This window comes from Mobula hypostoma, chromosome 1 (genome assembly GCF_963921235.1).
Source record: "Mobula hypostoma chromosome 1, sMobHyp1.1, whole genome shotgun sequence".
Taxonomy (NCBI): domain Eukaryota; kingdom Metazoa; phylum Chordata; class Chondrichthyes; order Myliobatiformes; family Myliobatidae; genus Mobula; species Mobula hypostoma.
Window position 1 is genome coordinate 130,519,678 of NC_086097.1, and position 27,266 is coordinate 130,546,943.

A 27,266-nucleotide genomic window follows, 5' to 3' on the forward strand; every position below is an offset into this window, starting at 1 on the left:
GTTGTTTCTGCACTAATATCTTGCTTTGCAGTCTTTTTCTTTACGAGCTTGTATGATTTATGTTTCTGTATGTCGGCAGAATGTACGTGCCAGTGATGATGCTGCAAGAAAGCTTTTCTTTGTATCTGTGCCTCATTGTACTTGTGCATATAATAGACTTAACTTGTGCAGAACAACAAGTCCAGCAGCAGTTGAAATGGAGGGGGCACGTACTGTATTCTTAACATTATTGGATGAAAGCATGCAAGGCCCAGCAACCATCTCATCTAATCAATCGCTGGGGCTTGGGTTGACAATAGGCCATGTGCCCCTCCTTTCTGCACTCTAGCTTTGCACATGGCTCGGTTGTAATTTGGGTAGCAGCCTATTAACCAGGCAGTGGAGCAGAACCTCCTTTTGCCATCAATAGAGGAACTGAGATCAGCAACACAACCTCTCAGGCTTTAAACAGATAATTTATTAACATTTTCAGTAAAGTAAAATACACCCACACCAGCTTCAGTAACCCTACAAAGGAGAATTGACGTCCTGGCAATTTAGCATCACAGTGTTCAGCAAAAACATATTCCATAGGGTTGAAAATACAGAATATCAACAGAATGTCACCCTACATAGGAAAGCTGGAAAGAGTGCAGAAGTGAGTTACAACAATGTTGCCAGACACCCAAAGGACTGAGTTACATAGACAAGTTGGAGAGATTTGGACTTCATTCCTTGGAATAAAGGAGACTGAGGTGTGATCTTAGAGATCTATAAAATTATGAGGGGTATAGATAGGTTAAATGCGCAGAATCTTGTTTTCATGGTGGGGTACTCATGAACCAGTGGTCATTGGTTTAATGTGAGAGGGGAAAGAATTAACAGAAACTGAGGGGACAACTTCATCCCGAGAATGGTATGGATATGGTAGGGGAGTGAGCAAAGCCAGGGATTATCATTGATGGGAGAAGTTAAGGGTCAGACTGAGAGACAGGAATGGGTGTAAAAGGCAGATACCCACATCACATAAATGGAGGGGAAGGGAGTTCAGGAATCAACTCAACATTTGGTGAGATGGGGAAATGAGCAATGGTTGGCAGCAGATCACAATCTGGGGAGGGGTCAGGAGTCAGGACCAGCAGAGAGAGGTGGGAGCAGGCTCAAGGGAGTCCCATCAATAATAGGTTTGGCCTTGGTGCACAATACATTACTGTTCCTGTAGGATTGACATGTGTCATCTATAGATCTTGCGTTGTGTATTCCAATAATTCTGATGGACTCTGCACATTGTCAGCAACCACTGTGCATGTCTGGACTCTTCCATGTGTTGGAATGGAGGGTTTGTACTTCACAGAACTTGTATCATAGTCATGGTTTTTCAGTAAAGCTGAACTGTGCACAAACACATAATGCTCTACAATCCTACTATAAGCCTCAATGAATTATGGAAAATAAATGACATTGGTACGTTACTCAAAATGTACTTTGATCTAAATGAATTAGAAGTCAATTTGTAGGCTGTCCTTTGGGTTTGCTCATGACATATTTAGCAGTTGTAATTTTATAATGCACTCAATGGCTACTTTATTGTGTACACCTGTGTACCTACATGTTAATGCAACTATCTAATCAGCCAATCAGGTGACAGCAACTCAATGCATAAAGGAATGCAGATATGGTCAAGAGGCTCAAATGTTGTTCAGACTAACCATCAGAATTAGAAGAAAAGTGATTAAGTGACTTTGACCGTAAATGTTTGTTGGCGCCAGACAAGGTGATTTGAGAATCTCAGAAACTGCTGATCTCCTGGGATTTTCACGCACAACAGTCTCTGTTATCACAGAGAACGGTGTGAAGAACAACAAAAAAGCAATCCAGTGTGCAGCAGTTCTGTGGGTGAAAACACCTTGTTAATGAGAGAGGTCAAAGAAGAGTGGCCAGACGGAATCAAGCTAACAGGAAGGCGACAGTAACTCAAATAACCACGTTACAACAGTGGTGTGCAGAAAAGCGTCTCTGAATGCATAACATGTCAAACTTTGAAGTGGATTGGTTACAGCAGCAGAAGACCACAAACATGTACTCAATGGCTACTTTATTAGGTAGGGGAGGTACCTAATAACGTGGTCACTGTATACTTTACTTGCCTTTTGTTTATTGCTGTCATCTATTTTGTTGTGGCATCATCATATCAGTGTAAGCAAACTTGTAGTGCAAGCAGAACACTCTCTTTTCTCATTCAGAGTATGACTATATTTTATATTTAATCTATGTACAATTAAATGTAGATTTACAGTAAAGCTGATGGGTTTATCAACGCATATTTTATCATTGGATACAGATAAAAGTAGGCATAATTTTATTGTGAACATGCATTGAGTATGCAATCATGATAAGCTGTTATATAATTAGGAAATAAAGTGCACAGTGATATCTCCGTTGTATATCCCACGACTATAAAAATAGCGCAACAAAAACTGCTACAATTCAAACTTCATCCTCAGATTTTAGAGTTTATTAAATTCACAGTGTACTAATCAAATTCTCAAGTGCATTCCAGTTCTATGATCAGCTTCATGACAAACACAGCTATCTCCAAAGGCTCTGTTTTGTTTCTTTCTGCTTTTCCCCAGATGGCTTCCAAATGATCTATTCTATACTGCAACTGCATAATAAGGGGCGTTGATAGAGCTCTGTTCCTGCAAACTGTGTGCAATCCTTATCTTTCCATGTTGTCTATTTTCCCAGAAATTGCATGGAACCCTCCCCCACCCCAGCTGCTCACATGTCCTCCCACATCACAATGTGGTTGGCTAATTGCTCACTGTAATACTTGCACTTTGTGCATAGGTAAATGAAAGAATATGGGGAGAGTTGGTAAGGAATTTGAGGTGAATAGGTTGCAGAGACAATTAGTAGGGAATTGGATTGTTTTGTGATCTGGCTTAAAAAGGTCAAAATGGCCCCTTCTATGTGGTAAGGGTACATGGCATATGGTTCAGGGGCCCAGAAGATGTCAGTCTTGCAAATAACACTTAGGCCCCAAGAATTAATTTTACTTAAAAAAAAATCTGAGTGTCTGTCTGCCCATATTTTATGAGGTTTGGCTTTAGATCATCACTTTGGCACATACCAGAGAATAGTATAAATGATTATTAAAAATAAATCTGAATCTGATTCCATTTACTCAGCACCCTGAAATAACAAAAATTCTTGACTTGTGCGTACTCAAATACAGGGAATAAAGGACAATGTCAGTGTTCAGTTTCTGAGCCTGGTTCAGAGGACAGCTTGAACATTGTAAATCGGTTTCAAAATAGCACCAAAAGATCTGATGAAAATATTGAGAATAACGTCACTCTTTTCACCTATTTAATAGTCCCATTTATTACGAACCGATGCAAAGCAACATATTGGAATTGCACACAAAATTTAGAAGGTATTCAAATACTGGCACTAGTTTCAAATAAAACCACTGTCAAGTTTTGGTTTTAAATCAAATTTCTTCATTATTCATTTGATTTGGCCATAAGAACAAATATGAAGAAGTTTGTTTGTAAATTAAATGAAGAATTAAAGGTATTTTCCATTGCTTTGTTGGCAGCTTTGAAAGTGAGTGGAAAATATCTACACATTTCTGGCTGCGAAATGCAGAACTTTTTTTCAACTATACGATTGAATTAAGAGTATTACTCTACAAAACAAAATAGCACTGGTTCTTGTTCCATGATGCATATTTCATGGGTGAATTCATCTCAAACCCTATGATGTAGTCTGGTTAAAAAGAGCAGACTGTATGGATGGCAAAAGCTTTATTTTTTTAAAGAAAATGAGTAGTAAAGGAAGTTCTTGTGTATCAAGTATACTCAGGGGAACTCTCCCTACGTCAAACCCTGACCAAGTTCACAATCAGGTCTAAACAGCACCAAGTTAAATGAAAGAGTGGAGACTTCCCAGAAAGAAAATTTAACATTATCATTGGAAGACTGTCCTTTATAAAAACAGGAATGATAATATTTCTTTCAACTTCAATGTAAGATTTAAAGTCATTAGTAGAAAGATTAGAGGACAGAATTCTTCTCCACACAGAAGTTGGTGGGGGTCTAGAAACCCCTGCCATAAAGGTGGTAGAGTCAGGAATTCTGGATTAACCTGGATGTGTACTGGAAGGGTAAAGACCTGTAGGCTGCAGACCCCAAGGTGGGATTAAGCTGGCATTTTTTTTGACGGAATGGGTAAATGGTCTCGTGCGTCATAAATATTTCAGGATTCCATGACTCAATGTTGCTGGCAGACCTGTGCAGAGATGATCTATGGGACAATGGAGAAGTCAGAAACCAGTGCACAACAAAAACAACAATTCACAAGAGCTAGCAAGCTATTTTCTGCTACCATTTTTGATATTTTCTGTCCAGGGAGATTAAGGCCAAGACTAGCCCACAAGCATATGGAGAGGATGCTTAGCTTCGCTGCGCATTTCCTGTACCAGAACAGTAGACACAGCTGCCTGGAATGGAAACAGCTATCCAAATTGTCAAGCCATTTCCCCTCCATAGCACCTTCCAACTCATGGTGAAACATGTGCAAATTTTTTTCAAAGTTAAAGGTCACACAGAAAACATGAGCCTACTGATTAATTGCAAAAGGTCTTGGCCCACAAGGCTAATGTTCCTTTCTTGTTTTTTGAATTGAGAGAGCAACAATCAGATTAGGGTCTGGGTGAATCCTAGAGTGAAAGGTAGCAGAGTTATAGTGTGGTATACTATGTGAGGTGTGTGCTAGGGATTCACACAGTCTCTGACATCGAAACGCCTTCTCCCTATGAGTTTCTCCTCGTCTTCTTGAACATTTGGTCCAGGATGTCATTGTAAGTAGAGGGCATGACACAGAAACACAACTGACACTTTTTAAGAGGTAGGAGAGGCTCCGTTTCCCTCACAACATCAACCCAAGTCAACCACATTGTTAACTTATGTAACAGTGAGGAAGTTCCAGACCTTGCCCACTGGGAATTCTGCCAGTTGAGGCTTCACTAAATCAGGTGCCAGGATATCAAAAATCAGAGAGCAACAGCAGCAAGGGAAAGGAGTACTTTGCAACATTTTCTTTTAACATACAGTATTTCACTGCCTTTAAGGATGTAAAAATCTTTTTGCTATTGTTTCCACAGAGTGGTGGGTGCATTGAACTTGCTTCCAGGAATGGTGGTGGAGGCAGATGCGATAGAGGTGTTTAACAGGTATTTAGATTGGCACATGAATGTGCAGAGAATGGAGGGATATGGACCTTATTTAAGTAAATGAGATTAGTTTAATTAGATATTTAATTATTAGCTTAATTAGCTTGGCACAACATCATAAATCAAAGGGCTTGTTCCTTTGCTGACTGTTCCATGCTTATGAGAACTGTATATTAAAATTCCATTAACCTAGCGTGGTTGGGACTTTGGTGGTGTTAGAATTTAAGATTTCAACAATACAGTACTGGTCATTCCTCCAATTAATTACCCAGTATATTTAAATTCTTTTTGTTTTTGCTGTTACACAGTGTTATCAGTAATTTCCAGCAAACCCAATAAGTTTAAAGGGATTCTGGGAACTGGATCCTCGGTGTGTTAAAGGGAGCACGGAAACCACAATTCTGATGTATTAGAGGAAGCTCAGAAACTTGGGCTCCAGTGTCTTAAAGGGAGCAAAGGAAGGGCATGAAGTTGATGTTCTGTATATCTACCAAAACCAATAAGAAGCTAGGGCTACTGCATTTATGAGTTAGTGAATGTTGCGGCCTTAGTTAATGGCAAAAATCATCTCTGATATAGAAAATTAATTTTAGGTATGGCACCATGCCTACAGATTTGAACTAAAGGAATGAAAAATATTGTAAATTCAAATGTTGACCTTTTGCTCTCTCTCTCTCTCTTAATTGCACCTTCCTCTCACTGTATTTCACTTTCTATACATGATTTTCCATGGAATTAAACAGAGTAATTTACATTTCTAGTGTGTGGTTTAGTAAGAATTCTTCAATCTCATTGGCAGGAGAGCTGTGTCATTGCTTTCCCTGCAAGCACATCCCGTAGAGGGCACTTTGCTAAAAAAAAATATATCTTTAGTGACAGAATGTTGCTGTTAAACGGTAAGTAAGAACTTGTATATTGGCAGGTGCCATTCCTTCAATACTTACTGCTAGTTTACTAAGGAAGATCTATATGATACTAATACCCAGAGTACTTTGCAAGCCTCACAAATAGGTGATGAAAGTCACCTTAGTATATTAAAATCTAACTATTGTATTTGTAATAAAAAGTAATCTTGTTGCCTTCTACAGAATGGTGCTCAATGTAGCACTTTGATTCATTAAGAATTAATGAACCAGCACAAATCCAAAAACACCATAAACCGATACAAAAGGAAAAGAGTGAATTTTAATCTCAGATCATGCTCAGTCCACTGATCCACAACTTGCAACTTGAAGCAGAAGCTGAAGAAGAATGCAAAAAAGCTACAATGCAGGAGTATTAGGTTATAGCTATTAATTACAGAAGAAAACTAAACATAGTTTCAATGGTTTAACATCAATTAAGCAACAATGAGGAGCAGTTATGCATCATTGGAAGTTCCCGAGGAGGACTTGGCTTATGCATTAGAGTGGAAAAGACAAATCATTAGAAGTCAGTAGCACTTCATTTTCACAGGAGTAAAAGTTGTTATGCATCAGACAGAAGAGGCAGACAATTCCTCACATTATGTCTGGAGAGCAATGAGGAAAGTCTCAACACCCACGCACTGGGATATCCTCCAAGAGGGAAGCCTTAGACAATTGCATTAGGCTCTCTGAGTAAACATGTTTTGCAGGTTTACATTGTTGAATTAAAAAAAAGGAGAGCTGTGGAAAATAAAAATGCAGTGGGAAGGGGAGCAAAGAGTGGAAAATTATCCCAAAGGAAAGAGGTTAATTTTCAATATATGACTGCATTAGGGTCTTACTAACACACAAAGGCACCTTTTAAATGAAAATACATCTTTTGTATGCGCACTAAGAAAAATAATTATGTTGGTCTTTTGTGGAATGAAGCATAACACTGCACTCTGATTCACTAAAGATCAATGAAACAACAGAAATCAATAGAAAGATATAACTGTACAAAAGGAAAATAGTGTATTTTGATATCATGTCACTCTCGACCCATTGGCAAACAATTGTCAGAGTAGTGGCAGGGGTTTATATTATTTACTTCATAAGAGAAGTAGGCTGGCTATTATAAAGTTACCTGCTTGGTAACTTCATCATTGCCAGCCTACTTCTTTTGTGTGAGAGGTGTTACATTGAGTTATAGAGAAAGGTTGAAATTATTCAAAATTTGTAAAAGAAAACTTTAGGAGTAAAGAACAACAATAGTTGGACATCTCATGTGTATCTTTCATCTGAAGAATTCTACTGTAACTGTAATTTTAAGGAACATTTTGGAGTAAACCTAGGTGTTGTCAACTTGAGAAGATGACACTCTAGGAGATGAACAATTATTTCCAACTGCTCCACCCACAGGTTCACAGCACAACTCACCAGCCGTGCTAATCCTCAGAGACTCTGTCCTCTGAAGCTGACGAATAAGCAAACAGATATCTTATTACCTCATTTGATGGTTGCCTAATATTCAACAATGCCATAATTAATAAACAAAAGAGACAAAAAAGAATGAAACAGACAATCAACCTAAACTGTACACGCTTTATGTTTATTGTAGTAACTTAACCACTTCAGAGTCCGCTTGCAAAATAAATCCTTCCCTTTCTTGTTTTAAATCCCATTACTGTATTACATTTCTCCAGAGATGCTCACAGTAAACCCTGCAGATTAATATTCAATTTCAGGAGAGTTTTTAAAAAATCTTGATTATTCCCATACTTGCAATAATTCTGCTGCTATCATGTTATTGTGTTGGGAATTAGCATCTATTGTTCAGTCTCGTCTGTGCCGACAGACCTGTCATCATCTGGATGTGCCTTGCTAGGAAAACATCTGTTCCAAAGCACCTAATTTTCAGTGGATTAAATATCCAGACTTAATGAGAGAAAGGCCAGAGAGTGATTTCATGCATGCGCCTATCTCATATTTTGACCTTACTGAAGCATTTACCAGGAGCCCTAACTGCTGTTGCCTCAACATTTATTGGCATCTGTCCAATCAATCCAGACTGAAAAATTACCTTCCTTAGGGAACTACCCCTTGCTCTGAGTCATTTGTAGATGAAAAAACAACCTCCCATTCCCCTGCAACCCACACACACACACACACACACACACACACACACACACACACTCTTAATATTAACTGGATTTTATCACAAAAATAACTCAATGCAAAGAATGCCTAGACATAATGTCACATAATGTCAAACTCCCCTAAGAAGCTACCAAGTGGTTATGTACAGTGAACCACGGACCCACAAATATTACCTGACTATTTTGTTCTCTTTTTGTATCATTTATTTTTAAATACTGTATTATAGTAAGTTTTATATACTGCACTGTACTGCTGCTGCAAATTGACAAATTTCATGATATATGTCAGCGATAGTAAACCTGATTCTGATCCTGATGTTCAGTTGATGGCTCCCAGTTCAACAGGTTTCCACAGGCAGCTGTGGAATTTATAGATTGTGCCAGCATCAGGGAAACCCTCCAAAATTATAACCTTAAAAGAAGGATCCTCCCATGCAGGTCAAGCTTATGACTCATAAATTCTAACACTGCCACTGTTAGGGAATAGTTATTTGAAAGATAGCCATAAAATATGAACTTTCTTCACAAAATGCGCTTGGAGACCTCAGCCAAACAAAAGAAAAATGTCTTTGCTATGAGAAACTTTTTTCCTGGTTCAAACTCAATCACTATTGTAATCAGAACTAAGGAGTTCAAGCCAGGATAAGATTAACCCCTAACAGAACTCAGTTATATTAAACGTCCTCTCTAACAGTCTTGCTATCTGCTCATGGTTAGCTGCTTTGTAAACGATAAGGCTACATATGGAACTCGAGAGGGATTTAAATAGATTATGGGCGATGCGTTTTTAATTTTTGTGAATCGTTCATTTGCAAGGTGTCTTTTGAAAGAATCTTCCAGCAGGAATTAAGATAAAGAACTTTGCAGCACTGTTCTATGATGGCATTTACCAGGTGGAGTTTCACAATCACACAGTCTCTATCAATCATCAAAGAAAGCACATTTGGCTAGCTTCCAGAATGATAGAAAAAAAACTATCCTTGCTAGAGAGAAAAAGGAACAAACTAAATAGACTGGCTTTGAGACAAAATTACCGCTAGCTGACATTACTAGAAAAAAGCGTTTTATTGCGCACGAAAAGAGCATTAGTTTTGGTGTCACTTTTGGCTCAGCAATTAGTGCTCCCACAAGAAGTCATGGGTTCGACTTTATTCTCGGAGAATTCACAGGAGAGCATTTTCTTGGCTGACACGGCAGCATAGCACTGAAAATGTCCCACTGGAGATACTGTCTTTAGGTGCGGCATTAAATGAAGATACTCGCTTCTAGATTCTTTGATCCCATAGCACTGTTGGATAGGAGAGGATTTCCCCTGTCATCTAGACCTATATTTATCCATCCACCCAACAGTACTAAATCAACTGACGAAGACAATCATTTCACTGCACTTTGATGAAACATCCTCCACACTGAATGATATAACAATAACTACATCTCAAAGGTATTTCTTTAACTATGAAGTAACTGCAATGCCTTAGAGTAATGAAAGATGATATATAAATCATTTTAATATGTCTATGCATGGTAAGAATTATGCAAAATAAAATTTCCAAAGCCAGCCCTTCACATATATGGAAAATCAGTATAAATTGGGACTCATGATCAAAGCACATTCTTTTCAGGTAAAAATATTTGCCTAAAGAGAGCAAGGATCAATCTTCAAACAAATGTACAAAAGCAATACAATAAAGATTGCCTTGTGTTTTATTCATTTATTTATTTTGTGAAACAATGCGGAGAAGGCCCTTTGAGCCACACCGTCTGATTAACCCTATAAATACAGAAACCTACAAACCCAGAACAGATACTTAAACTAGATGCCAATCAAATTCAAACAGCAGCTGCACAAATAGAAATTCCTGGTCATTTCTGTCAAAGTGCTTTGGTCCTTAATCAGTTGCATAAAACCTGAGATCACGATTAGATCTTACAGCCTTTGCAGTATTTGTACTTAGTTCATATAACCTGGGGAGTCAAGTAAATGGTGCTCTGAGCAATAAATTTGTATCTAACTTAAACACTTGACGCCCTTGGATTGGTAATTTCAAACACATAATATGGTAACGTAGGCACAATATACACTAATTCTGAAGTCAGCACTAATTAACATGACTGAGCTGCAGAAGTGTTCTACTCCCAGTTGTTCAGCATTACTAACCCAAGGATGAAATATGCCCTATGACATAAACATTTTCTTGTGTCCAATCTCGCAAAAAGTAAAGCTTTAAGAGAAGAAATTGCTTAGTCAAAATATAAAAAAACTACTACAGTTAAGAACACTTAAGCATTAATATGTTAAATAAACTATGAAAGCAGCGAGAACAGAATTAGCTCAAATTTCAAGCAAAAGAATAGCATATATAAGGTCAGGAGATGTCAGGCTTCTTCCAACTTACCTGCTGCTTTTTCCACAAAAATGACCTTTGACTCTGCAAGAAAGTTGTGGCCATTTAAAATCATCATCTTTCCACCAGTCACAGGAAACCTGTCAATGCTTTGCTTTTCAATCAGTGGCAACTCCTGGGCAGACCTTTGAGCTGAAAGTAAAGAGACACATGAAGCACAGGGCAAAGAATTTCAAGAAGGGCATTGTATGCTGTGGAATGTTAGTTATTTTTTAATTTGTTAATTTTTGACATTCATCACCCATTTCTTATTGCCCTGGAGAAGGTGGTGGTGCGTTTTCATCTTGAACTATTGCAGTTCTTCTCTGGGAGTTCCAGGGCTTAGACCCAGTGACAGTTAAGGACCAGTGATATATTTCAGAATGATGTGTAACTTGAGGGAGAATGAAGTAACAACTCCATGCATGTCCTGCTCTTGTGTGACTTAGTGGTAGAGATTATGGGATTGGAAGATGCTATTGGAATAGTCTAAACAACTAATCGCGGTGAACTTTATCAAAGACGTACACTGCAGCCATCATGGAGTAATAGTGGAAGTTAATGGAACACAGTCATTGATGGGACATCATTACAGTTAGCATATATTTCTTAATTTTTTGATGTTTCTTGACATGAACTACTTAGACTGCATACTATATTATCATTCTATAGCTAATTCACAACTTGAAAAGAAAAAATTAAAAATCCAGCAATATAAATCACAAAATGTTCCATTTAGAGTTCACAAGAAAATGGATATAGAGATAACACCCTGGCCTTTGTGAAAATTCTTAGTAAGTGTTTTTAAATATCCCTTAAATTTTAAAATCACTGAATAGTTAGTTGAGAGTTCCAAGACCGTACACATCAAAACTATTTTGGGTTGGGCATTTATAAATCTTTTGTAATAGCCCCTCAAGACAACAAAGCAGAATTGACTTGAATCAAATGATTAAAAATCTTTCTTCTATAACTGAAAGTTTTCCTGGCAGAAATGCTCACCATCAGGAGTCTGCTGCTTTAGTTTGAGACTGCCCAAAATCAAAAACAGAAGCACAGAGATATTCAACGTTTTATTAATTAGCATCTAATCCGTTCCAAGATTTGATTCATTGAATTGATACTGGATAGAAATTCTACATTGGTCTCTTGCCATCATTCTATTGAGAGTCTGCAAAAATCTCAGCACAGCTCAAATAATTCTTATATACTTAGGTTCACATATACCCATATGACCATCAACGGATTTGATTTCTAGATGTGATACTTCATTACTATACAAAAGTCACTCATATGGCGTCGGTGGGTAGAATTTAGGTTGTTCAAGGATTTGTTTGAATTGGTTTAAGTAGAATCCCCTGCTTTGTGTAAAATGATGAGCTGTTTAAGAACAGTAGGGAGACAGCATTGATTAGAGATGTAGTTAACATTACTAGTGGCTTTGCCAGCATTGCGTGCAGTGGGTGGAGTGAGGTGTTGCCTGGTGGAGGCAAAAACAAGAGTGTAAAATATCACAGGGTCAATGGTAGCAGATGTTAAAGCATTATACTGACTGCATGGGGAGCTGACTAAAATTGGAATCAATGGATGGTAATAGTCAATATCATGACCACCCACAAAGCACTTGTGATTGGATCCAGTTAACCTCATTATGCACTTCTAAACACTGCAGTTCTACTCTGTTTTTGGCAAAATCAAGTACATCAGACTTAGAATCACACTAATCTATTGCATAAAGTTACACCACCCACCCATTGTGTTCCTTCAAGGTACTGAGACTAATCTCAAATAGTCTCCGGCTCTATGGGTTATGGCGCAGAAAGAGCTCAATGAAAATTATTTTTAAATGAGATGGCTTCTGCCTCAACAGGATGTTCAGTCCATGAGTTCCAAGCTCCAAACAGTTATAGAGTCATACAACATAGAACAAGTCCTTCGGCCCAACTCGGTCTATGCTGTCTGTGTTGCCCAGTGAGCTACTGCCATCTGCTTGATTCTCAAAGTTCAAAGTAAATTTAGTCTCACTTCAGTCCTGAAGAAGGGTCTCGGCCCAAAAGGTTGACCATTTACTCTTTTCCATAGATGTTGCCTGACCTGCTAAATTCTCCAGAATTTTGTGTGTGCTGCTCTGGATTTCCAGCATCTGCAGACTTTCTTGTGATTATAATAACAATAAATAAGCAATAAATTTTGAGAATAGTTTATCGTGTTTATAATAATAATAATAATAATAAATAAGCAACTTTTTGAGATGAAGAGTCCTTGGAAGGGATCTATAAGTTGTGGGAACAGTTCAGTGTTGAGGTGAGGGTAGTTGAGTGAAATTATCCCCTTTGGTTCTGGTTGAGGGGTAAGAACAGCTCCTGATGTTGTGGGTCCTGAGGCTCTGTACCTTTTTCCTGATAGCAGCAGTGAGAAGGGAGTATGGCCTGGATGGTGGAGGTCATTGATGATGAGTGTGGCTTTTCTGCAACAGCTCTCCATGTAGATGCGCTCAATGGTGCATAAACCTCTAAACATCCCGTATCAATGTACTTATCTAGTTGAAATGCATGCTTTCATGAATTACACTTGATGTATACAATGTCCTCCTCATCACTCCTCTAATTCTTCTATAAATAACCTCTTGTTCCTGAGGGAAAATAAGTCCTTCCTATTCTCCCTAGCAAGGCTTTCCATACTTTGCTATGCCTCTGATGACCTCAACACCCAGGTAAATGCTTCATCATTACATTTTTCAGATAAGTAAAACTGTTTGCAGAAGACAAACTAATCCGAGAGCAGAAAAGCTGCAGATGCCAGAATTCTGAAATTCAAAGAAAAAAATGCTGGAAGTGCTCAATAGGGCAGTCAGCTTCTTTGGAGAAAGAAGCAAGAGGAAATGATTCAGTTCACTGAACTTTCATCAGAAATGAAAAAGCAAGAAAAATGTTTGAAGTGGCAGGGAGTGGTGGAGCAGGAAGTAGGGAGAACAGAGAATGAAGGAAATGAGCATTAGTTGTCTGACACACAGCTTAGTTTTTCCACTACTCTATTTTCTGGAGTGGCATTGAATCACACACTTCAGTTGCTTCTTTTTTTTAATTTATGAGATACAGGTATCACCCTCCTGGGCCTGTATTTATTGTCCCTGCCCCAAGAAGCTGGTGGTGAGCTGTCATCTTTAACATTTGTAGTCTGTGTGACAGGTTGTTTGCTCCCATGCTTTTCCAGTATTGTGATCCAGTGACGAAGAAGGAAATGAAATACAGTTCCAAGACAGAATCACAAGCTTTAGCTTCTCACACCAATCTGATTTCACACACTCCAACTGATGTAGAATAGATTACTTTAACAGAGCTACAGTGGGACATATTTTTCAATCTTTTTAGATAATCCTAGCCCTCCAAATAAGGTGAGATAATTGACTTTAGAAGAGTTACAATGGGATGGCTTTTTGCATTCTTTTATAATTACACCCTTCCAACTAAGATTGGATAAGTGCCGTTAGTGGAATTATGATGGGTTACCTTTTACTTTTCTTTTCACTCCTGAATTTTTTTTGTTCAACAGAGTATGTTACAGGTTACACACAGCTGTACTGGGGGACACAGGCAAGTAATCCAGAATCACCTACTCTCTACCTCGGATGGGTGGAGTATCCAATTTAGTGTTCCACATGGCTAGTAAGGAACAATATCCAAACAACTGTCATACCTCTGTCTGAACAGCCTTGATTTTAAATAAAAACTTAGGAGCTACATTGTTTTTGAATGAATATCTTGTCCATATGAATAAATCTACTCCTATCAAAGTTCAAAGTAAACTTATTATCAAAATACATAGTATATGTCACTATATACAACCCTGAACAGACAACCAATCTGCAAAGGAAAACAAACTGTACAAATATGAAAGTGAAAAGGATTGTAATACTTAACTAAGTAATAAATATCAAGAGCATGAGATGAAGAGTCCATGAAAGTGAGCCCATTGATTGTGGGAACGGTTGAATGAAGTTACCCCTCTGGTTCGGGAGCCTGCTGATTGAGGGGTAATAACTGTTCTGTGGTGTGAGTCCTAAGGCTGCTGTACGTTCTTACTGATGGCAGCAGGTAGAAGAGAGCATAGCCTGGGTGGTGGAGGCCCTTGATCATGGATGCTGCTTTTCCGCCGCAGCGCTTTGCGTAGGTGTGCTCAGTGGTGGGGAGGATTTTACTCATAATGGACTGGGTCGTATCCACTACTTTTTGTAGGATTTTCCATTCAGTAACTTTTGAAAATATAGACATCCAATTACTGTCATTAATATCATCTTAGAGACTATGGCAAATAAAAGCACCATAGTGGTTTTGTTGGTACATGGATTCTGACAAGATGACTCTCACTTGGCCATCTGGAGGAAGTGGCAAGGTTGTAATTCTCACTCCAGGCAATGAAACAGTAAGTAATAAAAACATGCAGGTGTTTTAATCCCTTCTCTGCCATTAACATGAAAACAAATAACACACAGCTATCAAACAAACTGTACAATAAATTTCGGTTGTTGGGACAGACCTTCCACTACCTCATACTCTGTGGTGTTTTTCTGAATTTCATTCCCGCCATTATGGGGTAGAATTGTGCAAAGTCCTAAGGTCTTGAGTGGCAGAGAAGCCAGGCAAAGCATAAAAATGGGAGCAGTAACACTTTTGTTCTTTCTGTGACTGAATGATAATGAGTGTGTGTCTGTGAACTGATGTTTGACTGTCTGCTACTGTTTATGCGAGTGCATGTGTGCACATATGTGCAAGTGTGTATGTTTCTGTTTCTTATTAGCTTTCTCATGATCCATCTCATGTAACATTTTGTTAGATGACTCCATTGTGAGGTAAGCATGAGTCTCATTCCCTCGCTGGAAAGGCAGGAAAGCTCAGAAAGCGGACAAAGCGAGCAGGCAGTGGTAATGCATTCAGAATCTGTTCGTGAGTCATCGACATGGGCCTTCACTGGGTGCGTCAGTTTCATGCTGCAGCCTTCTTTCTTCTGGAACATGGGTCAGGGAAGAGCTGGTGCAGTTCCCACAGCATGTCACAGGACTGTCACACACGCACGGAGAAATAAATCATCCATCGTTAAGGACCCCCACCATCCAGGACATGTCTCTTCTCATTATTACCACCAGGGAGCTGGTAAAGGAGCTGAAGATGCACACACAGTGTTTTAGGAACAGCTTCTTTCCCTCTGCTGTCATATTTCTAAACAGCCAATGAACACTACCTCACTATACCTCTTTTGCACTATTATTTGCTTTTTTATTGTATCTTCTAGCAACTCTAACATCTTGCACTACTGCCACAGAACAACAAATTTTATGCCATATGTCAGTGATAATCCATTTCACTCTGAAACAAATCTACATGCACACACGCACACATTGGAAATACTTACACAAGCACACAGGGAAACAGTCTTACAACCTTGTGTACAAGTACACACACACACACACACACACCCACCCCTACACTTCAAATTAAGACAGATCAAAGTATATAACAGACAATAGACAATAGGTGCAGAAGTAGACTATTCGGCCCTTCGAGCCTGCACTGCCATTCTGAGATCATGGCTGATCATCTACTATCAATACTCGGTTCCTGCCTTGTCCCCATAACTCTTGATTCCCCTATCCATAAGATACCTATCTAGCTCCTTCTTGAAAGCAGCCAGAGAATTGGCCTCCACTGTCTTCTGAGGCTGCGCGTTCCACACCTCCACAACTCTCTGGGAGAAGAAGTTTCTCCTCAACTCTGTCCTAAATGACCTACCCCTTATTCTTAAACCATGCCCTCTGGTACTGGACTCTCCCAGCATCTGGAACATATTTCCTGCCTCTATCTTGTCCAATCCTTTAATAATCTTATATGTCTCAATCAGATCCCCCCTCAATCTCCTTAATTCCAGCGTGTACAAGCCCAGTCTCTCTAACCTCTCTGCGTAAGACAGTCCAGACATCCCAGGAATTAACCTAGTGAACCTATGCTGCACCTCCTCCACAGCCAGGATGTCCTTCCTTAACCCTGGAGATGAAAACTGCACACAATACTCCAGGTGTGGTCTCACCAGGGCCCTGTACAAATGAAAAAGGATTTCCTTGCTCTTGTACTCAATTCCCTTCGTAATAAAGGCCAACATTCCATTAGCCTTCTTCACAGCCTGCTGCACTTGCTCATTCACCTTCAGAGACTGATGAACAAGTACTCCTAGATCTCTTTGTATTTCACCCTTACCTAACTCCACACCGTTCAGATAATAATCTGCCTTCCTGTTCTTGCTCCCAAAGTGAATAATCTCACACTTATTCACATTAAACACCATCTGCCAAGTTTCTGCCCACTCACCCAGCCTATCCAAGCCACTTTGAATTCTCCTAACATTCTCAGCACGTAACACTGCCACCCAGCTTAGTATCATCAGCAAACTTGCTGATGTTATTCACAATGCCTTCCTCTAAATCATTGATGTAAATCGTAAACAGCTGAAGTCCCAATACCGAGCCCTGTGGCACCCCATTAGTCACCACCTGCCATTCCGGGAAACACCCATTCACTGCTACCCTTTGCTTTCTATCTGCCAACCAGTTTTCTATCCATGTCAATATCCTCCCCCCAATGCCATGAGCTCTGATTTTACCCATCAATCTCCTATGTGGTACCTTATCAAATGCCTTCTGAAAGTCAAGGTACACCACATCCACTGGATCTCCCGCGTCTATCTTCCTGGTTACATCCTCGAAAAACTCCAATAGATTAGTCAAGCATGATTTGCCCTTGGTAAATCCATGCTGGCTTGGCCCAATCCTATCACTGCTATCAAGATATGCCGCTATTTCATCTTTAATAATGGCTCTAGCATCTTCCCCACTACTGATGTTAGGCTAACAGGGCCATAGTTCTCTGTTTTCTCCCTCCCTCCTTTCTTAAAAAGTGGGATAACATTAGCCATTCGCCAATTCTCAGGAACTGATCCTGAATCTAAGGAACATTGGAAAATGATCATCGATGCATCCACAATTTCCAGAGCCACCTCCTTTAGTACCCTAGGGTGCAGACCATCTGGACCTGGGGATTCGTTAGCCCTCAGTCCCATCAGTCTACTCAACACCGTTTCCTTCCTAATGTCAATCTGTTTCCGTTCCTCTGTTACCCTATGTCCTTGGCCCATCCATACATCTGGGAGATTGCTAGTGAAGACAGATCCAAAGTACTTATTAAATTCATCTGCCATTTCTCTGTTTCTCATAACAATTTCTCCCAATTCATTCTTCATGGGCCCAACATTGTTCTTAACTATCTCCCTTCTCTTCACATACCTAAAAAAATTTTTGCTATCCTCCTTTATATCCCTAGCTAGCTTGCGTTCATACCTCATTTTTTCTCCCCGTATAGCCTTTTTAGTTAAGTTCTGTTGTTCCTTAAAAATTTCCCAATCACCTTAGCTCTGTTATACTTCTTTTTTAATGCTATGCTATCTCTGACTTCCTTTGTCAACCACTGTGGCCACTTTCCCCCCTTTGAATCCTTCCTTCTCCGGGGGATGAACTGATTTTGCACCTTGTGCATTATTCCCAAGAATACATACCAACATAGAATATAATTTAATTAAACCTTACATCGATCCCACAACATGAGGGAGTAAAACTCTTTGCGTTATGATTCTGTCGCAATGTACAGACATGTGAATTTAAAAGTCTAATGGCTTGTAGAAAGAAGCTGTCCTGTAGCCTGACAGTCCTGGCTTTAATGCTGTGGTACCGTTTACCAGATGTAAGCAGCCGAAACAGTTTATGGTTGGGGTGACTGGTGTCCCCAATGATCTTCCAGACTTTCTTTCTGTACCTGCTGCTATAAATGTCCTCAATGGAGGGAAGTTCACATCCATAGATGTGCTGGGCTGTCTGTATCACTCTCTGAAGTGCCCAGTGATCGGGGTTGGTGCAGTTCCCATACCAGATGGTGTTACAGCCAGTCAGTATGCTCTTAATGGTGCCCCTATAGAAAGTCTTGAGGATTTGGGGGCCCATACTGAACTTCTTCAGTCACCTGAGGCAGAAGAAATGCTGTTGTGCTTGTTTTGCCACAAAGCCAGTATGTACAGTCCGGGTGAGATCTTCGGTGATGTGTATACTGAGGAAATTGAAACTACTCGCCCTCTCAACTGCAGACCCATTGACGTTGATCGGGCCGAGCTTGCCTCCATTCCTCCTGTAATCCACAATCAGCTCTTTTGTTTTTCGGACATTGAGAGTGAGGTTGTTATCCTTGGTCAAGGTGTCAACCTCTCCTCTGTAGGCTGTCTCATCACCGCTAGAAATAAGGCCGATCAAAGCCATGTCATCTGCGAATTTGATCAGCAGATTGGATCTGTCTGTGGCAGCACACAGTCGTGGGTGTACAGGGAATAGAGGAGGGGACTCAGGACACAACCCTGGGGGGGGTAACTGTGTTGAGGGTCAGAGCAGCAGAGGTGAGGGAGCCCATCCTTAATATCTGTCAGCGATCCAATTAAAAAGTCTAGGATCCACTTGCAAAAGGCAGGGTGCAGGCTGAGGTCTCTGAGCTTCCTGTCAAGTCTGGAGGGAATTATGGTGTTGAATGCTGAACTGTAGTCAAGGCACAGCATTCTAACGTATGCATCCCTCTTCTCCAGGTAAGTGAGGACGGTGTGTAGTGCTGTGGCTAAAGCGTTATTGGTAGACCAGTTCCGTCAGTAGCGAGTTGTAGGGGGAGCAGTGTGGTTCGTAGCATGCTGCAGATGTAGTCTTCAACCAGCCTCTCAAATCATTTGCTTATAATTGAGATCAGTGCGACAGGGCACCAATCATTCAGGCATGCTACCTTGGTTTTCTTAGGTACAAGGACAATGATGGACGATTTGAAATAGGAGGGCACCACACACTGGGAGAGGGAGAGATTAAAAGTGTCCATAAACACAACAGCCAGCTGTTCAGCACACACTTTGAGGATGCACCATACTGGGCGTTGTTGGCATCCGAACGTCTCAAGGACAATGGGTGATGATCATCATTATCACAAACCTGGGCGGAAGGTCTGAAAGGTATGAGATGCCCAGTCATTGAGATCCCCTCTCGGCCTCACCAGTGTAGTCCAAAGGAAAGCTTATGAAGCAATACATTTGGCACCAGTACGGCCTTAGGGGCTCCACTCCAGATCTGCCTTTCTCTCTCCCGAGGCTGCCCACGAGAGAGTGGGGCTATTTATCCATGGCTGGGGATCTGGTTCATGAGCACCAGGGTGTGTCCACACACCAGTGGGCCTGTGTACTATGTGTGCAGGGGCCAGACATCCTCCCTGTCTTCTGTAGTTCAGCCCGAGTGTGAAAGGAGTTCAGTTTCCATGTGTTGGTAGCAAGGAGGCACTACATCAGACTTGCTGTTGGAGAGTCTGTGTACTGGCAGGGAGAGACTTACACATTCAGCTCCCCATTTCACAAGACTGCTAACCAGCAGTGGAAGCTGAAAGGGAGAGCAGTAAGTACTACCCACTACACTACCACACTAGACGCATCACAACAACCAACATACTAAAGCATACATATATATGAATGTTCATATAAATATATTTTGCACATAATTACATGCATAAACTGGCATGCAGAATCACATGCATGCACACACATTTGTGTACAAATTTGTACTCTAACACCAGAAATAAACAGATGTAGAACATTTTTCCCTCTGACTGAATTGGATTGCCTGAATCCCTAGAAAAATGGCCATTCACTTAACTTGCTGGGATGTTCTGCTGACTTCTGATGGCAGGTCAATGACATGAACTGTTCACCCTTTTTATCCCTCCATAGATGCTGCTGAGGTTTCATAATACTCTCTCTGTTTCTGCTGCGTTTTCACCCAAAATTGATGATGGTTGACTGGAGAACCCCTGTGGAGTTTCCAGATATTAATATTTCATTAGGCAAGACCATAAAATGTATCATACTTACAGCACTCAATGGGATTGGATGAAACCTGCAGAGAGATCGTTCTACCATTGGGTTGTGGAATGTGCACACGAAAGACCAGCCGTACTCTTGTATTCTTCCTTCCAATGTCAGTCTCACCTTTCCTCAGTTCAATGTCAGAATTTCGAAGCTTCAATATCCCAGCACAATCAATGCTGTTGGAGAGAGGAAACAGTTGGTGTTAGGATAACAAATACTTCCAAACTGATATTTTTCCGCCAAGAACATATAAGAGGGAACAGGAACTATTTTTCTCTTGATTGCAACGTTCAAATAGTGTGTGAGGGGTTTTAAATGCACACAGGGAAATACTCGTGTTTGCACACAAGCACATACAAACACGTGCACATACACATGCAACTTTATCAATGCATTCAATTGCAATGTTCAAGAAGAAAAGGGTGTCACAGTAGGGTTGCAGTTAGTGTAGCACTATTTCAGCACCAGCAACATGGGTTCAATTGCCACCGCTGTCTGTAAAAAATTTGTATGTTAACTCTGTGACTGCATGGGTTTACTCTGGGTGCTCTGATTTCCTCCCATATTCCAAGGGGTTAGTTAGTTAACTGGTTCCAGGGATGTAATCCTGATAATGTTCTTTTGCACGCTCTCCAAAGGCTTGACATTCTTTCTACAATGAGGAAACCAGAACTGAATGCAATTTGGCCTAAACTAGAATTTTATAAAGCTGCATCATAACTTCCTGAGTTTGGAACTCAGTTCCTTGAAGGCAAGAATGTCATCTGCCAAGGTTTCCTTGTTCTTCCTTCTTACTGGAACATACCTGTCCTGCACTCTGTGCAGATGGCCTTTAAACACCCTCCACGTTGAGATATGGACTCGCCCAAAAACAGTAACTCCCAATCTCCCTAGTTCTGCGTAATATTTACATAATTTGCTCTGCTCTGGTGGAATGCTCTTAAGATTCATTTTGAGGAGAAGTTTGAAAGGATAGTAAACTCTTCCAACAAAAGAGAAACTTGCATATATGATACTATGGGGATGACATCAAAACATTTTTAAATAGAGGTGTTATTAAGATAAGCCACTTTAAATGGTAACTGGAGAACCCTCTTCCAATTTTATGAACAGTATTTATCCACTTTTTAAAGCAAGATCTACTTCAGTTCAAATAACTTGCAAGTAATATGAATTGGATACATTTAGCTCTTGCACTAATGTCAGGATACAACACACATCTCCAGCAAAATTGCTGAAGTTCAAAAGTACATTTATTATCAAAGTATATACACCAATGCAACCTTGTGATTTGTCTTCTTGCTGGCAGCCACAAACCAAAGAAACACAATAGAACCCATTAAAACACAAATACACAAGGACCATCAAACAACCAATGTGCAAAAAAATTGTGCAAACAATAAAAAAGTAAACATAAGAACACACGAAATAGGAGCAGGAGTAGGCCATCGAGCCTGCTCTGCCATTCAGTAAGATAATGGCTGATTTGGTCATGGACTTATCTCCACCTACCTGTTTTTCCCCATAACTCTTAATTCCCCTACTATGCAAATATCTATCCAACCTTGTCTTAAATATATTTACTGAGGTAGCCTCCACTGCTTCATCGGGCAGAAAATTCCACAGATTTGCCACTCTCTGAGAAAAGCAGTTTCTCCTCATCTCCGTCCTAAATCTATTCCCCTGAATCTTGAGGCTATGTCCCCTGGTTTTAGATTCACCTACCAGTGGAAACAACTTTCCTGCCTCTATCTTATCTATCCCTTTCATGATTTTATATGTTTGTATAACATCTCTCATTCTTCTGAATTCCAGCGAGTGCAGTCCCAGGCAACTCAATCTCTCCTCAAGTCTAACCCCCTCATCTCACAAATCAATGTGGTGAACCTCCTTTGCACCACCTTCAAAGCCAGTATATCCTCCCTCAAGAAAGGAGACCAGAACTACATGCAGTCCTCCAGGTGTGGCCTCACCAGTACCCTGTGTAGTTGCAGCATAACCCCCCTGCTCTTAAATTTAATCCCTCTAGCAATGAAGGCCAACATTCCATTTGCCTGCTGCACCTGCAAACCAACCTTTTGTGATGCATACACAAGCACTCCTATGACCCTCTGCACAGCAGCCTGCTGCATTTTTTTACCATTTAAATAATAATCTTCTTTTCCATTTTTCCCTCGCATTTACCAACATTGTATTCCATCTGCCAGACCCTTGCCCACTCACTTAACCTATCGATATCTCTCTGCAGACTCTCCGTATCTTCTGCACAATTTGCTTTGCTACTCTATTTAGTATCATCAGCAAACTTAGATACACTCTTCCAGATCGTTAATGTATATCATGAACAGTTGCGGGCCCAGCACTGACCCCTGTGGCACACCACTCACCACTGATTGCCAACCAGAGGAACCCCCATGTATCCCAACTCTCTGCCTTCGACTAGTTAACCAATCCTCTATCCATGCAAATACATCACCCCCCACTCTATGTATCCTTATCTTATGGGTAAGTCTATTATGATGCACCTTATCGAATGCCTTCTAGAAATCCAAGTAAATAACATCCATAAACAAATGACAAAAGAACATGAACTGCAGAGGGCTCAGGCACACAGCCAGTTCAGTATTGCAGCTGGTTCAGGAGCCCGATGACTGCAGGCCACAGCCATGGAACCAGTTCAATGCAACAACCTGTCCAGGAGCTCAATGGCTGCAGGCCACAGCCACGGAACCAGTTCAGTGCAACAACCTGTCCAGGAGCTCAATGGCTGCAGGCCACAGCCACGGAACCAGTTCAGTGCAACAACCTGTCCAGGAGCTCAATGGCTGCAGGCCACAGCCATGGAACCAGTTCAGTGCTGAGTTGAGTGCAGATGGTTGCGGGCCACAGAATCCACTAAATACTGGTTTGCTTTTTGCTCTCGGGCCCAGGCCCCATCAATTTCAATCGGCCCAAGGTCTGTTCCAGCAATGGCCACCTCGACAGTACCTTCATTCTCAAGAGTCCGGTTCGCCAAATACTTTAGGATACCACAAAAACGCCAGGTCATACAGATACTTCAAAAGCACAGATCCAAAAGGGAGATTACAGAGTGTGAATTGCAGTGATTGTAGTCCAGTAAAAGTGGAGTTAATACAATAGTTAGTAGCTTTATCTGCTGCCTGTAAAGTGTCATAGTGTCTCACCACCACCATCTTTGTTGTGAAATTTCTGGATAAAATAGATACTTTTTTCTGAAACCTGTCACAAGCTCAAGATGCCTCTAAGTGCACTGTAACTATTGAAATGCTTCTTGTGTAGGTACTGCTGTAATGCTGGAGACTCAGCAGACAATTTGCACACAGCAAGATTTCCAACTAAAGGCAGATAATTGCCAATGTGTGTTATTGTGATTGGAATTGAAGTGTAACTAATGGGAGGGGCACTGGGAAGAATTCCTCTGCTCTTCAGAATAACTGCTGCGGAACAATTTATTTCCATCCGAGCAGGCCGAGTGAATCCAAACTTAACATTTCTTGAAACAATAGTATCTATGACAACCGCACCTTATGGTACTGCACTGGACCCTCAACCACCAGAAAAGGATTTCAATCCACCATCTTCTACTTCATACTTAATACCTAAAAACACCAGGACTGGTAAGATTTTCAGCTTGTTAGCTCTCGCAAACTCTTTGTTTGTTTGTTATGTTCCATGTCATATGATGTGGGCAATCATGGTCTTTCCATGACCATGATTGTTCTCGGCAAATCTTCCTACAGAGATGGTTTGTCATTGCCTTCTTCTGGGCAGTGTCTCTACAAGACTGGTGACCCAGCCATTATCAATACTCTTTAGAGATTGTCTGCCTGGCATCTCCAGGACTTGTGATATACACCAACTACTCACACGACCATCCACCACCTGCTCCCATGACCTCACATGACCCTGATCATGGGGCAGGGGGGGGAGTAGGGGTTAAGCAGGTGCTACACCTAGCCTAAGGGAGACATGCAGGCTAGTAGAGGGAAGGAGCACTTTACACCTCATTTTCTCTTGTTTGTAATATAATAGAATGAATCAGTTAATGCATTCTCTGAAAATAACACCTCATATTGTGTTATTGCCATGTGGTTAGACGGTAGAATAGCTCAACGTTACAGAAAATAGATTCATTGATACACTGACACACATATACATATACATATCCACATGTGCACAAACACCTGTATATATTGGGGTTATTATCTTAATTAGTTTGGCACAACATTGTTGGCTGAAAGGCCTTTTCCCTTGGCGTATAGGAGAATGAGGGATATTTAATAGAGGTAAACAATATTATGGGAGTTATAGATGGGGTTAATCAGATTTTTTTGAACTGAGGTTAGGTGAGACTAGAATTAAAGGTCATAGGTTAAGGGTGAAAGGTGAATATTCAAGGGAAAACTGAGGAGAAACTTCAACATTTAAGAGAAATTTGGTTAAGTACCTGGATGGTCCAAGTACAGATTGATGGGACTTGGCAGAATAACAGTTTGGCATTTACTAAATGGCCCAAAGGGCCGGTTTGTGCTCTGTAGTGCTCTATGACTCTTATGATTCTATTCATATGTTTGGACACTCAAATGTAAACACATACACATATGCATGCACAAATACACATGTAAAAATGTGTTAATAAGTACAGAAATTCATATGTATGTGTATAGACAAACTCACACAAACACACACACACCATTCTCCTTTGCTCTGTAAACAAATGCACTGAGCACCATTTACGCTGCAACATCAGACAACTTAGATTCTGTTTCAATGCCCACTTGTTGCGGGAGTGCAATTACTGCAATGTGGAGATCTTGACAGATGACACCGTGGTAAAGTAGTTAGCATTACTGACTCACAGAAACCTGGGTTCAATTCTGACCTTAGGTGCCAACTCTGAAGAATTCACAATTCATTTCCACTCAGGTGTTCTGGTTTTCTCCCACATTCCAAATGTAACTGGTGGGTAAATTGGCCACTGTAAAGTACCCTTCACTATGGACAAGTGGCAAATGAAATAAGAAAGGAAGCTGTTCGGCTTGAGAGAGTAAATTTTATGTCTACAGAGAAATAAGAAGTAAGTGTATGGGTTGGCATTGTCAATGGTCCAAATGGAATCCTTCCACACTGTAAAAGAAAGGATAGTTTTAACCTTGAAACCTCAATTGACACTCAGTACCATAACAGGACTGCTCAGCCTTAGGACCAGTACTATTTTAATTTCACCAACTGTTATAAGTCATGAGCTGAAGATTTTTGACATGGACTGTGTTTCGAGGAGACTCACTTTGCTCTCATGTTATTTTCTGGCAGTAGAGGGATCTCCAGCACCTTGGTGTTGCTGATGATGCTTTCATGGCTGGTTGTAGAAACCGTCTTGCCAGTGATCCGATGGACTTGGTAGAAGGCATGTGGTCTCAACAGGCGGTCGTCTGCTGTCCCAATGAACAGCTGCAAAGTGAGGGGTTCACTTTCCATGTAGCCATGAAGCTGGCAATAAAACAGAGAGAAAAAAAAAATCAATGTTCAACATCAAGCACTAAAGACCAATTAATTTTTTTATACAGGCCAGAGCCAAAAACAGGCAAGAAAATTGCTGACAGGTGCGATGTCTCATTTTTGAAGTCACAAATTATGTAAATATATTTAGTGTGCTTCATATTAAAGGTAATTTTACAAGATTGTGTTCTTTAAGGTGGTTATGGAACTGTTTCTAAAGATCGAAAATAGCAGTTTGATGACTTACTGCATGATTATTTTCAAAAAGTTCTGCTTTCATATTCATTTCATTATATGGATAAACCATGTTGCACACTGGATCTCCAATACATACAGAACAGAAGACAGTCCTTAGACCCAGCAAGCCAATGCTGACCATCAAACATACTAATTAATCCTATTCTTTAATTTTCTCCACATTTTCATCAACCCCCCCCCCCACCTACCTCCAACAATACACATGAGGAGCAATATAGAACAGTGAATTAACCTATCAGCCCCCAGATTTCAGGGCTGTGGAAGGAAAATGGAGAATTCAGTCACGGACAGAACACCCAAACTCCACACAGACAGCATTGGAGGTTAGGATCGAACTCAGGACTCAGGCACTCTGAGGTTGTTGCCTCTACTATTTGAACCACTCTACCACCCTAACCTGTCCACTAACCACTCCATAAACTCATGCATCCCTTTTTACAGCAGCACACATGTTCCAAAATGCCTCAGAAGGAAGCAATTTAAAACCAAATTTGACACTTAAAGAAATGGATGACTCAAAAGATGATAGTGGCTTTGAAGAGTTTAAATGGAGATAGCAAAATGGAGTGCTCTATGGAGACTATTCCAGAGTGTTGGGTAGAGGCAGCTTAAAGTTGCATTCTGAAGTGCAACACCTCATACTAGTTTGTATTAAATTCCATCTGCCATTTTCCAGCCCATTTTCCCAGCTGGGCAAGATTGCATTGCAAGCTTTGAAAGCCTTCCTCATTATCCATTAGATCCTCAGTTTTGGTGTCATCCTCAAACTTACTGGTCCAGTTTACCTCATTATCATCTAAATCATTAATACAGATGATAAACAATGGACCCACCACTGGTCACAGGCCTCCAGCCAGAGGGACAG

At 40.5% G+C, this 27,266-nt stretch overlaps 1 protein-coding gene across 3 annotated transcripts in view; it reads right to left on the minus strand.

The window, feature by feature from the left end:
* nfatc1 (nuclear factor of activated T cells 1) overlaps positions 1 to 27,266 on the minus strand; it is a 302,956-nt gene that overhangs the window by 168,951 nt on the left and 106,739 nt on the right. For all 3 annotated transcript variants that reach the window (XM_063055704.1, XM_063055695.1, XM_063055714.1), the window contains exons 4-6: positions 25,932 to 26,134; positions 20,627 to 20,799; positions 10,658 to 10,798 (exon numbers count right to left, since the gene is read on the minus strand). In XM_063055704.1, coding sequence (XP_062911774.1) covers positions 10,658 to 10,798; positions 20,627 to 20,799; positions 25,932 to 26,134 — 517 coding nt within the window. The remainder of the gene's footprint in view (positions 1 to 10,657; positions 10,799 to 20,626; positions 20,800 to 25,931; positions 26,135 to 27,266) is intronic.